The sequence below is a fragment of the Brienomyrus brachyistius genome, chromosome 19, assembly GCF_023856365.1.
Source record: "Brienomyrus brachyistius isolate T26 chromosome 19, BBRACH_0.4, whole genome shotgun sequence".
NCBI classification, from domain to species: Eukaryota; Metazoa; Chordata; class Actinopteri; order Osteoglossiformes; family Mormyridae; genus Brienomyrus; species Brienomyrus brachyistius.
Window position 1 is genome coordinate 19,269,797 of NC_064551.1, and position 12,305 is coordinate 19,282,101.

General features: G+C 41.4%; 1 protein-coding gene across 1 annotated transcript; it reads left to right on the forward strand.

Moving 5' to 3' along the window:
• The first annotated feature begins 1,718 nt into the window (after positions 1-1,718).
• Positions 1,719-11,242, forward strand: LOC125715105 (B-cell receptor CD22-like). The gene is made up of 10 exons (XM_048986345.1): positions 1,719-1,928; positions 5,926-6,011; positions 6,220-6,525; positions 6,760-7,167; positions 7,325-7,564; positions 9,483-9,548; positions 9,809-10,120; positions 10,278-10,517; positions 10,883-10,970; positions 11,068-11,242. The coding sequence occupies exons 2-10, from the start codon at positions 5,966-5,968 to the stop codon at positions 11,234-11,236; spliced, it is 1,875 nt and encodes a 624-aa protein (XP_048842302.1). The 5' UTR covers positions 1,719-1,928; positions 5,926-5,965; the 3' UTR covers positions 11,237-11,242.
• The last annotated feature ends 1,063 nt before the right edge of the window (positions 11,243-12,305 follow it).

Genomic DNA, 12,305 nt, shown 5'->3' on the forward strand with positions numbered 1-12,305 from the left:
GGAGGGGTTTGCGTGTTCCAATGATCCCAGGAGCTAAGTTGCCCAGGGCTTTATGCCCCTGGTAGGGTCACCCAAGGCAAACAGGTCCTGGGTGAGGAATCAGACGAACTGCGGCTCAAAAAGGCCCCTTATTACGAGTAAAAACACGGGGATACACATCGCGACCCAACTTTCACAGACCTATAATCAAACTCTAAAGCCTCCGACCGTCATGATATGTTTGTGCACATGAGTGTGAACAACCATTACTGAAAAAACGCTCATCAAAATAACTAAGACGTTATTCTGTCAAAGTTTTAAAAAAAATGTCCTATCCGGACCTACTCCCCAGAGACAGCGAGCATGTTCGATAATAACCTCCTGACATAATCATATGTTTCCCCGAGCCCAATGCCTGCACTGTCTTGTCAGTTTGCTTTGTTGGATAGATAGAATTACAACTGGCTCGCAGACATTAAGTTATCAAACTCTAAAGGACGATCCTTGGGTGCGCGCTTGTGCTCATGTCCGTGCTTTTTCTGTGTGTGTGTGGGTTTGCATAGATCACATTTGGGGACCAAAATGTCCCCAAAGTGCGGTAAAACCTGAATCTTCCTTACTTTTGGGGACATTTCTTCAGGTCCCCATTTGGATAACCTCAGTTTTATACAAATCTGTGACTTCAATCAAAAAAGTAAAAGTGCCAAAAGTCTTGTATTTGGGTTGGTTAATTATGGTTAAGGTTAGGGCTGGGTAGAGGTTAGGGGTGTTGTGATTTGGATTAGGGATTTTTCCCATGGAAATCAATGGACGGTCCCCATTTAGCTAGGAAGGCCAACTTTAAGAAAAAATGTGAACTATATATGTCTGATGTTTTTTGATTGAGTTTGACAGAGTCTGTACATTAATAAACACATGTAATGTATTTTAATTCTTTTAAATACTAATGACCCTGTTTTGCTGTACCGTATATGGTATGGCGACTGGCTGCCATGGTGATGGACAGAACACCCTGAACACAGCTGGTGTTATCGATCACAGCACGATAGACAGTGCTAGCCCCCCCGCTGCAGGCATTACTTATTAGACATGTCTAAACATGATGATGGCGCTTTTGCCGTTAGAAATTAATGTATTTGCTTAAAAGAACATGCTAACAAAACACAGCTACTGTTTTTATACCATTTAAAATGGCTGAATCCTCTTTCATCTCTAGCTAGAAAAGATCGACTAGTCCAGAGCACTGTTAAAATTATGCTGCTAAAAGTTTTATTATTCCTTAAAACGCATTTAAACCAGTACATTAATAAACGCTTGTAATGTATTCTCATTCTATTAAAGTTTATAATATAAACTTTATAATATAAACTTTATAACATAAAGTTTATCAGCATATACGCAGCATGTGGCACAAACACAACTGATAACATACATCAGGGGTGTCAAACTCCAGTCCTGGGGGGTCGGAGCCCTGTGTATCTTAGTTCTTTCCCTGTTCCACCACAAATGATTCAGCTCAAGAGCTGTGTGGTAATTAGCAGAAGGAGTTGAATCAGGTGTGTTAAATGAGGGTGAAACAAAAACTGTGTAGGGTTCCGGCCCCCCAGGACTGGAGTTTCACACCCCTGCCATATGTGGACATAACCCCTTGACCAATCAGAAAAACGTGATACGCCCCATCCCACCTATGACATAATAAGCGGACCCCTACTAAGCTCTACCCAAAGTAACTAGTAACCTCTCTGGTGTTAATGTGTATGTGTCAGGAAGCATTTTACAGAATTCATCTTACTTTTATATTGATTGTCACACCTGTAGAAGGAGGTGACAAAATATCGCTTGTGACTTTCAACACAATCCCACTGCAGACTTTACATTCTTTCATCTGAATCTGGGACACTGACATTTACGAACCATCATTCCATCGGCTTCATCTTCTTCAGAAGAAGGTAAATCATACCTGTTATATACTCAAGGTGATTTGCAGATTGATATTCTTATTTGGTGTCCACTTCATGTTGACTCCTGTAGACCATATAGCTGGGAAAATCTAGAATGTTCTGTCTTCTGTCTGGTTCTTCAGTTGTTGTGCTATTGCAGATTAATAATGACAGAATCTGTCCCTTTACATTTCTGATGATGTAATGAACTGGGTTGGGGTCCACATGCAGGATCCAAGTGCATTTGTTAATAACAATAAAGTCAGAACACAAACGTCAAATCCGCAGAAACAGACAGGAGTCGTAACAGGAGCAGGGAGAGAACAAAATCGAAATAGTTAGATGTACAAAGAAACGTAGGGAAATGTACGAAGAAACGTGCAATACCATGCAAGATGCACATTGAGCAATAACAACATTTACCTGTTTTTGTACTATTCTGTCTTGATGATGTTGTAATGTATCACAGCACACACATGTAAAGTGCATTGGGGCAGAGAAATGCAGGAAACCGTTCAGGAAAACCCGCAAAATGAACATTGAAGAATGGCGATATTTATGGGATTCGGTAATAATTAACAGGTGAAACTAATCAACTGGTTCTGTAGAAACTATAGACTGGATTCTGGATCTGGAGGTTGATGATTGTCAGACGTGACAGAGGATCTAAACCAGGCTCTGCCAGGGTGTCTGAATTCTGTTTATATTAATGTCTTTAGTGTTTAAAATGAAGGCATGGAGTGTCTGTTTTTGTCCTGTATGGAAGCATGTGCAGCTTGATGACTGTATCTGTAGGATAAGTAAACACACAATGTTTCAGTCAGACATTCCTCTCTTTTGTGTAGCAAGTCTTTTATTCTGCTCTGCAAACTTCTTGTCTCCAAAGCTGAAAATGCTAGCAATGTGAATCTATAAGAATACAGTCTGTCTAAGAATAAACATACATTGTCTATTAGAATATTTATGCACTGGGCATTTAGTCTGTGTTTCAGGGTCAGAAGCCACTTGTGTAGATCTTCAGATTCAGTCTTCAGTTCCAACAGCAAGGTTACGACCAAGACTGGACACCCTGTCCTGTACCGTTTAACACAAATTTTTATACATTTTCTTATTGTGTAACAAAATCTCGTCACCATTATGTGTGGCCATAATGTTTTGACTCATCGATGTTTATCATTTTTAACTATCACTTGATAAAACACTATTTGCTATTTTTGACATCCTCTGCCGGCCACCGGAGGTTGGGCTCAGTCTGGTTCCTCCCAAGGTTTCTTGCTACTACTGAATATAAGAGCAGGCACAGATATACACTGATAAAAATAAAGTAACAGGTGCTTTCACACCACTGGAACTTTTTTCTGGAACCAGAACCATTTTCTGGAACCAGAAACGTTTGCTTTGTTCACACCACTGGAAGTCAGCCCGATGGTAGCTCCTCAGAGGATGTACCGGAACTCTCTTTTAGTACCTACAGTACTCCAGAAAGGTTTTACACGGTACACTGATACTGAAGAATGATCCGCGATACTCCTTTGATTAAAAACAATACTATTTTCCGTTTCCTTAATATCGGTACTTTAAGAATGTTCCCTATGAGTCGCATTGCTGTGCAGCAGCTGGTCAGTAGCTGAAATGCCTCCCTCTCTCTCTCCCTGCCGGTAGAGTAGGTGTGTGACGCAAGATTTTCTCACGCTGCAGCTTTGACAGACAGGAGAGCAATAATGGGCAAAAAGACCCTTTTCTGGGGACAGAGTTTGTTTGATTCTGTTCAGCTAAAATATTCATTCTGATTCGCTCACCAACTCATTCAGTGGCACTTCCTGTTTGTATAAAATAGATTGGAAACACTTGTGTTTTGATATTTTTAAAAAACAGCGTATTATTTAGTGTACATAATTAAGGAGTAATCTAAACAACACTAATATGACAAGTGAGAAAAATAATATTTGTTGTTGAATTATAGTCTACGCCTCTAAACACTGTACCTTAGCTACTCATGTTAGTCAAAAATGCAAACCTAACAGCACATCGCATGGTCAGCAAACAAATTGAAATGCTAATAAACCTCATCATTTTAAACTGTGAAAATCTTGAAAATGTTGCATCTCTAAAATCCAGTTGCAGCATATAGGAAGCTACTGCACATGTAGGTTATATACCCATTCACCAACTCGGTCGTTTATTCACTGTAGGCATATATATTCAACCCCAAGTTTAATTTCTAGCCAATCAAACGCTCACTTATAGCATGCCCTTACATGGCTCGCTGGCTCTCATTGGCCATAGTCCAGGAGGGAAGCAGCATTAAACAAATCTTTGCAGGGAAGTGAACATGAGCGTATAGTTTCTATAAGGGATTCATAGAAATGCTGGTCTTCTCTGGAATATAATGGCACTGAATGCTATTCTTTCTGTGGTGATTAAAGCGCCAAAAAAATGCATTAGAAAAATTCAACAGCAATGTCTCTCAGCAGAAATCATGACCCAGTTATGGATGATAATCACTAGCCAGTATAATTGTGTCAAATATCACTGGTGCCAGTGGTGAAACTTGCCAGTGCTTATTAGTGGATTAACGTTACATATTTTTTCTGTGGAAAACAAAAGATCGATCTGCTGGCCAGATAAGTATCATGAACGTGTCACAGGTCATATAAAGTAAAATATGAATAAAAGGCTGTGTCCCATTTTGATTGTGATTGATCCCTGCAATAACTAAAAAAATGACTTATTCATCCTCCATTGTTTAGGCAAACAAAACTAGACATGGGTAAGGGTACCTAACAGAGGCACAAAAGTAGAATCAATACATGAATACAAACACACAATAAACATAACAGACATGGAATCAACGAAGGGCTAGAAGGTTCTAAACACAGGGGGACGAACGGAATTGACAGAGACCCCTGCTGTCCAAACAGGGAAGCAACTGGCAGGACTGGAAGAGGCAGAGACCGATCCTGACAGTCAGCTATGTAGTTAGCTAATGTTCACTGACGTTAATTAATGTTAGCTAGCTGACATTAGACGAAAGATGGCATAAAGTTATTGCTCAAAAACAGTTAATATTAACATTATTATTATTTTATAATAATATTACCATTTTATCTTATTATAAATATTATTATAACACAACGAACTAAAAGTACCCAGCTCGCCTTGTTACATCTATGCCAGCCCAGCCGACTCAGGGATGCTCCAGTGCTTTGGATAACGTAGGTTCCCATGACAACAGGGGTACAGTTACCCAGTGCTGGGCCAAAAACCAGTAACCCTAATGCACCCAGCAACCAGTAACACTACTGCTGGGTCATGCAAAAAAGCAAAAAAATTGATCATTGTTTGTACTGACACTATATCATAAAAATGCATCAATACATTAAACTTAATATTTCCATAAATGAAGTTTATTTCCGAAATTAACGTGTTTCTGAACAACATAGGAGCACAGACTCTGTGGTCAAACAGCTTGACTGTATGATCGCCATGATCAGTTCTTACAAGCAGCACATGAATGTTAATTATGGAAGTATTCACAGCATTCGGGTTTTGCGTTGTTCATCTGAAGGCTGCTGCATGTTGGTTACACTGATCGCATGTAACAGCTGTCAGAAGGGTAACTTACCGCAGAATGGCTGCTTCCTTCCTGCTTTTACACACTGGTACAGCTGGCTCTCCGTTGTCTTTCCATACACCAGTGGTTCTCAAAGTCGGTCCTCAGGCCCCACTGCCCTGCTTGTTTTCCTGCTATCCCTGCCTGCCACACAAGTCCCAGCTGTCTTTCAGCTTCTGATTGACTGAACACACCTGATCCAGGTAATCAGCAGTGTGTAGGGCAGGGATAGCTGGAGAACAAGCAGGGCAGTGGAGCCTGAGGACCGAGTTTGAGAACCAGTGGCATACACTAACATTTTACAGTACAATGTTCAGTACATGATGTATGACTTTTGAGTCCCTGAAAGATTAGTATGCAGTATTACTTAAACAGATTCTGTGTACATATGAGTGTTTTCCTGCATCACAGCTTCCCTTCAGCTGAGGGAGACATGACTGGGGCAGAGAGCTTCATCCTCATTGGCTGCCTGCTGCAAGGTGAGACACGGCCAACGTTGGGGGGGGGGGGGGGGGGGGAGACAGTCTTCATTAAGGTCTATTCTTACTATGTTTCCTATGTGTACAGCAATCGCTGGACTCAGTTTAATTTAATATCCTGTATTTCAAAATTGATGACATTAATGTAATATACTGATGTGTGTGTTACAGTGTAAATGTACAGCAGTGTTTCTTGGTATGATTACAGGGGCTCTGTGCAGTACCTGGTCAGCCCGGATGCCTCAGAACATACAAGCTCTGCATGGATCCTGTGTGCTGATTCCCTGCACATTCCAGATTCCATCTGACCAGTCAAGAAATCTGAAAAAGCCAATCGGAATGTGGAGGAGAAATACAAAGAGAGGAAATTATGTGTTTTCATCTAATGAAACATTTAAAAATGACATCCAAGGAAAGATAATCGGAACATTAACAAAGAAAAACTGCACCACAATCCTGTATAATATTACAAAGGACCAGACTGATGGTTATTTCCTTAGGATTGAAGGCACCGGTAACTTTAAGTATAATTTTGATGAGAAAGTGAAAATTCATGTAAAAGGTACAGCTGCTTTATATTTGATATTAGTGTTTATTATTATTTTACTAATACAGAGAGATTTACAAAAACCTGACTTCATGTTTCTTGGATGTATTTCAGTTTCACTGAATGTGAGTATTGGTGGATTTAAGCTGTGATATAATGTGATATGAATCATGTGACTCTTTGTGTCTCTGTGTCTTCCAGACTCTCCACCCAGCCCCCATATCACCATAAACAGGGACATGGTGAAGGAGGGGGGCTCTGTGACTCTGAGGGCGGGGGACTCTGTGACTCTGAGGGAGGGGGGCTCTGTGACTCTAAGGGAGGGGGACTCTGTGACTCTGAGGGAGGGGAACTCTGTGACTCTGACCTGTTTGGCTCCAGCTCCCTGTCCATCACTCCCCCCGTCTCTGTCATGGACCCCCAAGCTGAGTGACAATATCACTGTATTTCAGGAGAATGATGATCACACTAAACATGTATCTTCTGTTATGAACTTTACTGCCTCACATCTCCTCCATAAGCAGGGAGTCGAATGTACAGCAGTTTACAGTCTCCAAGCCAACAACAGTGAGAGGACATCCCACACAAATGTGACTCTCAATGTTCAGTGTGAGTCCATTTTCATCATATTTCATTTCATGAAATTTCTTTATGAGATCTAGTATCATAATCTCTCTGTCAATTAAAATCAGACCAATATTGTTCCTGATCGACATAAGTCTTATTCCTGAGTCTTGCCTAGAACGTTTCTTTAACATTCCCACAGATTCTCCTAAAAACACTTCGGTGTTAATTGGAAAAGACCGGAGTCTAACCTGCAGCAGTGATGCCAACCCAGCAGTGAACAATTACACCTGGTATAGAGTGAATGGGAGTGAAATTAAAGTTGTTTCACACAGACAGAACCTCACCTGTATTATCACTGAGGTCAGTGGACAGTATTACTGTCAAGCTGAGAATGAACACGGCCTGCAGAGTTCAAGCACTGTGCAGCTCGACAGTGAATGTGAGTATTACTTAATGTAACTTCCTGATCAGATAAATTATAATTTTCTATTGTATTTATCTGAACATCTGAATTTCTACAGATTTTCATCACTTGTATTTCTCAAATTATTTAATTTCCCTTATTTCCATTACATTCTCATTTATTTATTTATCAGACATTACTGTCCAAGGATATGCACAAGGCAGGCAGATAAAACGTCTGAAGGAGCCAGTTTAAGTCTAGTGCCGCCAGGCTGAATTTATGCAGCTGCATATTATCATTGGATTAGGAATGGCATAAACCATTATTAGAAGCTAACATCAGAGAAGCTATTCAAACCATAACACAACAAGGACTTGGTTCCTACAGGACAAATGCAAAATACAAGGAAAAAGCATTTAATTTTGCCAAGTGAAAGTATAACACTGGAAAGTCTATGAAGGCAGAGAGTTGGAGGGTCAGTGGGAGGATGAGCTGGTGAGGTTTTCCTAAAAGAGATGGGAGGTGAACTTGGTGCAAGAGCCTACAGCAAATCAATGGAGATTCAGAAGGAAGAGGGAGAGTGTTTCAGCTGATTGAGTATCAGGAAAACTGCTGCATTTATGAACCATCTGCATTGGCTTAAACAGCACGTGCTGACAGCCCTGGCAGTATAGAGTGATATTACTCTAGTCAAGAGATGATAAGTGTCCGGAGAAGGAGTTAAGCTGCATAATCTGATAGATATCATCTGATTTTCCTGCTATTATACAAAGCAAAACACGTGATTGACAGAAATCATACATGTGGTCAGAAAATGAAAGCTGTAAGTTCCTGGACAAGGTGACAGCGTTGGTGATCCACACTGTACTGTAATGTCATGATGAATGGTTGGGTTGGAAGGAAAGACACAATAAATTGTCGACAACCCTGTATACACAGTTATATTTTATATTGTTTATACAGATCATGTGATACAAATAGTGGATTTTATCAATTCAGATTCAGTGTCCTGCAAACACACATACAGACGTTCTGGCCTGCAGCCTGCAGAACCCAGGGACGGATTACGGACCAGGCCAGCGGGGTCGCTGCCCAGGGGCCCTTGGGGTGTAGGGGGCCCCTGGGGCCCCTAGCCCAAAACAATTTGCAACGCTTATCAACAATGTATTTTCGTTTGTCTATTTTAGAGGGCCTACATTCTTTGATCCTCTCCCTACAAGGGCCCCTGACCCTATAGGGAGGGCGTTTGGCTGCCAAGGGCCCTTGAATTGAGGTGGTTGTGGTGGTGGTGCTGGTGGTGGTGGTGGGGGGGGCCCTCGCGAATGTTTTGCCCAGGGGCCTACACAACCCATAATCCGTCCCTGGCAGAACCTCCTCTGTGATGGGAGGGAGTCAAAAAGACTCTGAGAAGGATCAGAAGAGTCTTTCACCTGTTTGATGGTGTTATGGCTGCAGCTGTTTTGTAGATTCCAAGGGTGGGAGTGAGGGGGTCAGATGACGTGTTCTGCTGTTCTTATAATCTGCTGCAGACTTAACATCATTTTATATAAATTAGAATATATTCTTTATCGCTTTATTTTTCAAATGTGCAAAGACGTCAAATCCATTATTATGTATGGGAGATATTTTCTGCGAAAAATAAATTGAAAATGAAAATGATAAAATAATAATAACCCCCAGTGCCAGGACGAGTCTCCTCAGCCTGTCATGTGCCCGTTTGGCCAACAGAGGTCATTGTTTCCAGCCTAGTGTGCTAAACGTCCACACCTGTGTTTGTTTGATAATTAGTATTTAGAATTTAATGTCTCATTACCAATGTATATATTTGTCTGCCCTCATCTGGCTCTTCAGCTCAGTCATTGTTGTGTGTCACAGATTGTAAATCTGTTTCTAGTCTTTACTAGCATAAATAAAAGATACTTTTGTGAAGACCGACATCCTTCCTGGATTCCAGACGTGACACCCAGTAGCAGCAAAGCCAGCTGCCAGTGGAGGAGTGACCAGTACAAAGTGACTGAGGGTGACAGGAATACTGTCACATAGTAACAGGAACTGTCTTCCCAAAGTTACATTCAGTGACACTGTCATGTGCAACTGAAGGGCTCAGAATGAGAAATATGAAAACTCATATCATGTATACATTATAAGGAATCTGAGATTCACTGACATACTTTGAAGTAATAAATAGTTGCCCCCCCCCCCCCCCCCCCGCAGGTGTGTGTGAGACGTGTGATACAATGTGATATGAATCAAGTGATTCTTTGTCTCTATCTCTTCCAGACTCTCCACCCAGCCCCCAGATCACCATAAACAGGGACATGGTAAAGGAGGGGGGCTCTGTGACTCTGACCTGTTTGGCTCCAGCTCCCTGTCCATCACTCCCCCCGTCTCTGTCATGGACCCCCAAGCTGAGTGACAATATCACTGTATTTCAGGAGAATGATGATCACACTAAACATGTATCTTCTGTTATGAACTTTACTGCCTCACATCTCCACCATAAGCAGGAAGTCAAATGTACAGCAGTTTACAGCCATCAAGCCAACAACAGTGAGAGGACATCCCACACAAATGTGACTCTCAGTGTTCAGTGTGAGTCCATTTTTATCATATTTCATTTCATGAAATTTCTTTATGAGATCTAGTATCATAATCTCTGTGTGAATTAAAATCAGACCTATATAGTTCCTGATCGACGTAAGTCTTATTCCTGAGTTTTTCCTAGAACGTTTCTTTAACATTCCCACAGATTCTCCTAAAAACACTTCGGTGTTAATTGGAAAAGACCGGAGTCTAACCTGCAGCAGTGATGCCAACCCAGCAGTGAACAATTACACCTGGTATAAAGTGAATGGGAGTGAAATTAAAGTTGTTTCACACAGACAGAACCTCACCTGTAATATCGCTGAGGTCAGTGGACAGTATTACTGTCAAGCTCAGAATGAACACGGCCTGCAGAATTCAAGCACTGTGCAGGTCCACTGTGAATGTAAGTAACACTCAGTATCACTTTATGCTTAGTAAGTGATGATGTTCTATTTCTCCTGTGATGGTTTTCCTCCTTATTTGAACATAAGTATAAACATTCTTGCCAAATCCATGATTATACCAAAGTGGGGCAGTAACCAGTGCAAAGTGACTGAGGGTGACAGCAATACTGTCATATAGTATAACAGGGACTCTATCAAAAGTTACATTCATACCACACAGGTGTAAATCTGAATGTTCCAGAGCATATTTTGTAAAATTTCTGTGAGTTGTTTGAAACAAGGTGTGAATTTCTGTGAATTTAAAGCAAATTTAAAGCAAATCTGAAGGATGTTATACAATATAATGGACACCCTCTGTTTGCAGCTGTCAAAGCTCCACCCACTTTGATTGGCGCTGCAGCAGGGGCTGCTGGGATGATTCTCACCTGCATCTTACTGACAATTATTCTCAAGTGAGTGTCTGTACCCGAATCTCCCCCTGAATGAAAAGGTACCTGCTTTGATATACAGCTTTTAACAGTCTGTTCCTGATCAATTCATCATTTCCAGGAAAAGCTGCAGCAGGCAGAATCATGGCAGTAAGACACAGGAAACAGGAGAATTAACACCGACAAACCAGGTGAGTCTCTCTCATGGGCTGCAGATCCACACAAAGCACTGCATCACTGCACACAGACATGAGAGTATGGAGAGATCATACGAAGTGTGGACTTTATGACATGTTACCAGCACAATTTATGTCATATAATTAATGACCCTCCACTGACAATTTGTAAATTTGTACTAAAGCTCTAACTTTATGAATTGTTTTGCAGATTATCAAACCAGATTGCTGATATAAACACTGATCTCACTCTACTACAATATTGCTACTGTTATTTGACTATTTGTTTTACACTTTATGTTTTGTCCTTAGAATTTGGGGGGGGGGATTGGTGGCTCTGAGGCTAGGGCCCTGTATCAGCAATCGGAAGGTTGCTGGTTCAAATCCTGTGAATGCCAGGAGTAATTTGGGGGTTGTGGCAGAATTGGGACTCCAGCCACTGGGAAAAAAACCTCACACTGATTCATTCGGACTAGTGTGGTGCTGAGGCATCACCCACCACATGGCTGTACCCAGGTTCTCATCCCTGAGGTGGTTTGTTGTGTGGTGGGTGCGGCAACGCACTGTAATCAGCTCATGCTGCTTACACACTGTAATCAGCTCGTGCTCCTTACACACTGTAATCAGCTCGTGCTCCTTACACACTGTAATCAGCACGTGTTCCTTACACACTGTAATCAGCTCGTGCTCCTTACACACTGTAATCAGCTCGTGCTCCTTACACACTGTAATCAGTACGTGTTCCTTACACACTGTAATCAGTGCATGCTCCTTACACACTGTAATCAGCTCGTGCTCCTTGCACACTGTAATCAGTGCGTGTCCCTTACACACTGTAATCAGTGCCTGCTCCTTACACACTGTAATCAGCTCATGCTGCTTACACACTGTAATCAGCGCGTGCTCCTTACACACTGTAATCAGCTCGTGCTCCTTGCACACTGTAATCAGTGCATGCTCCTTACACACTGTAATCCGTGTGAGCTCCTTACACACTGTAATCAGTGCATGCTCTTTACATACTGTAATCCGTGTGAGCTCCTTACACACTGTAATCAGTGCATGCTCTTTACACACTGTAATCCGTATGAGCTCCTTACCTCTCTTTCTCTTAGAATGTCATTTATAATCTCTTAAGCAGTTTTTATTAATTGAAATTTGATTTGCTTATTCATTTTTGTGT

Bases quoted from the DNA above. Each gene is read 5' to 3' on its own strand.
- LOC125715105 (XM_048986345.1), top strand. From the start codon at position 5,966: ATGACTGGGGCAGAGAGCTTCATCCTCATTGGCTGCCTGCTGCAAG. The intron at 6,526-6,759 runs GTAACTTTAAGT...TGTGTCTTCCAG, and splicing joins CCTTAGGATTGAAGGCACCG to ACTCTCCACCCAGCCCCCAT. The intron at 9,549-9,808 runs GTGACAGGAATA...TATCTCTTCCAG, and splicing joins CCAGTACAAAGTGACTGAGG to ACTCTCCACCCAGCCCCCAG.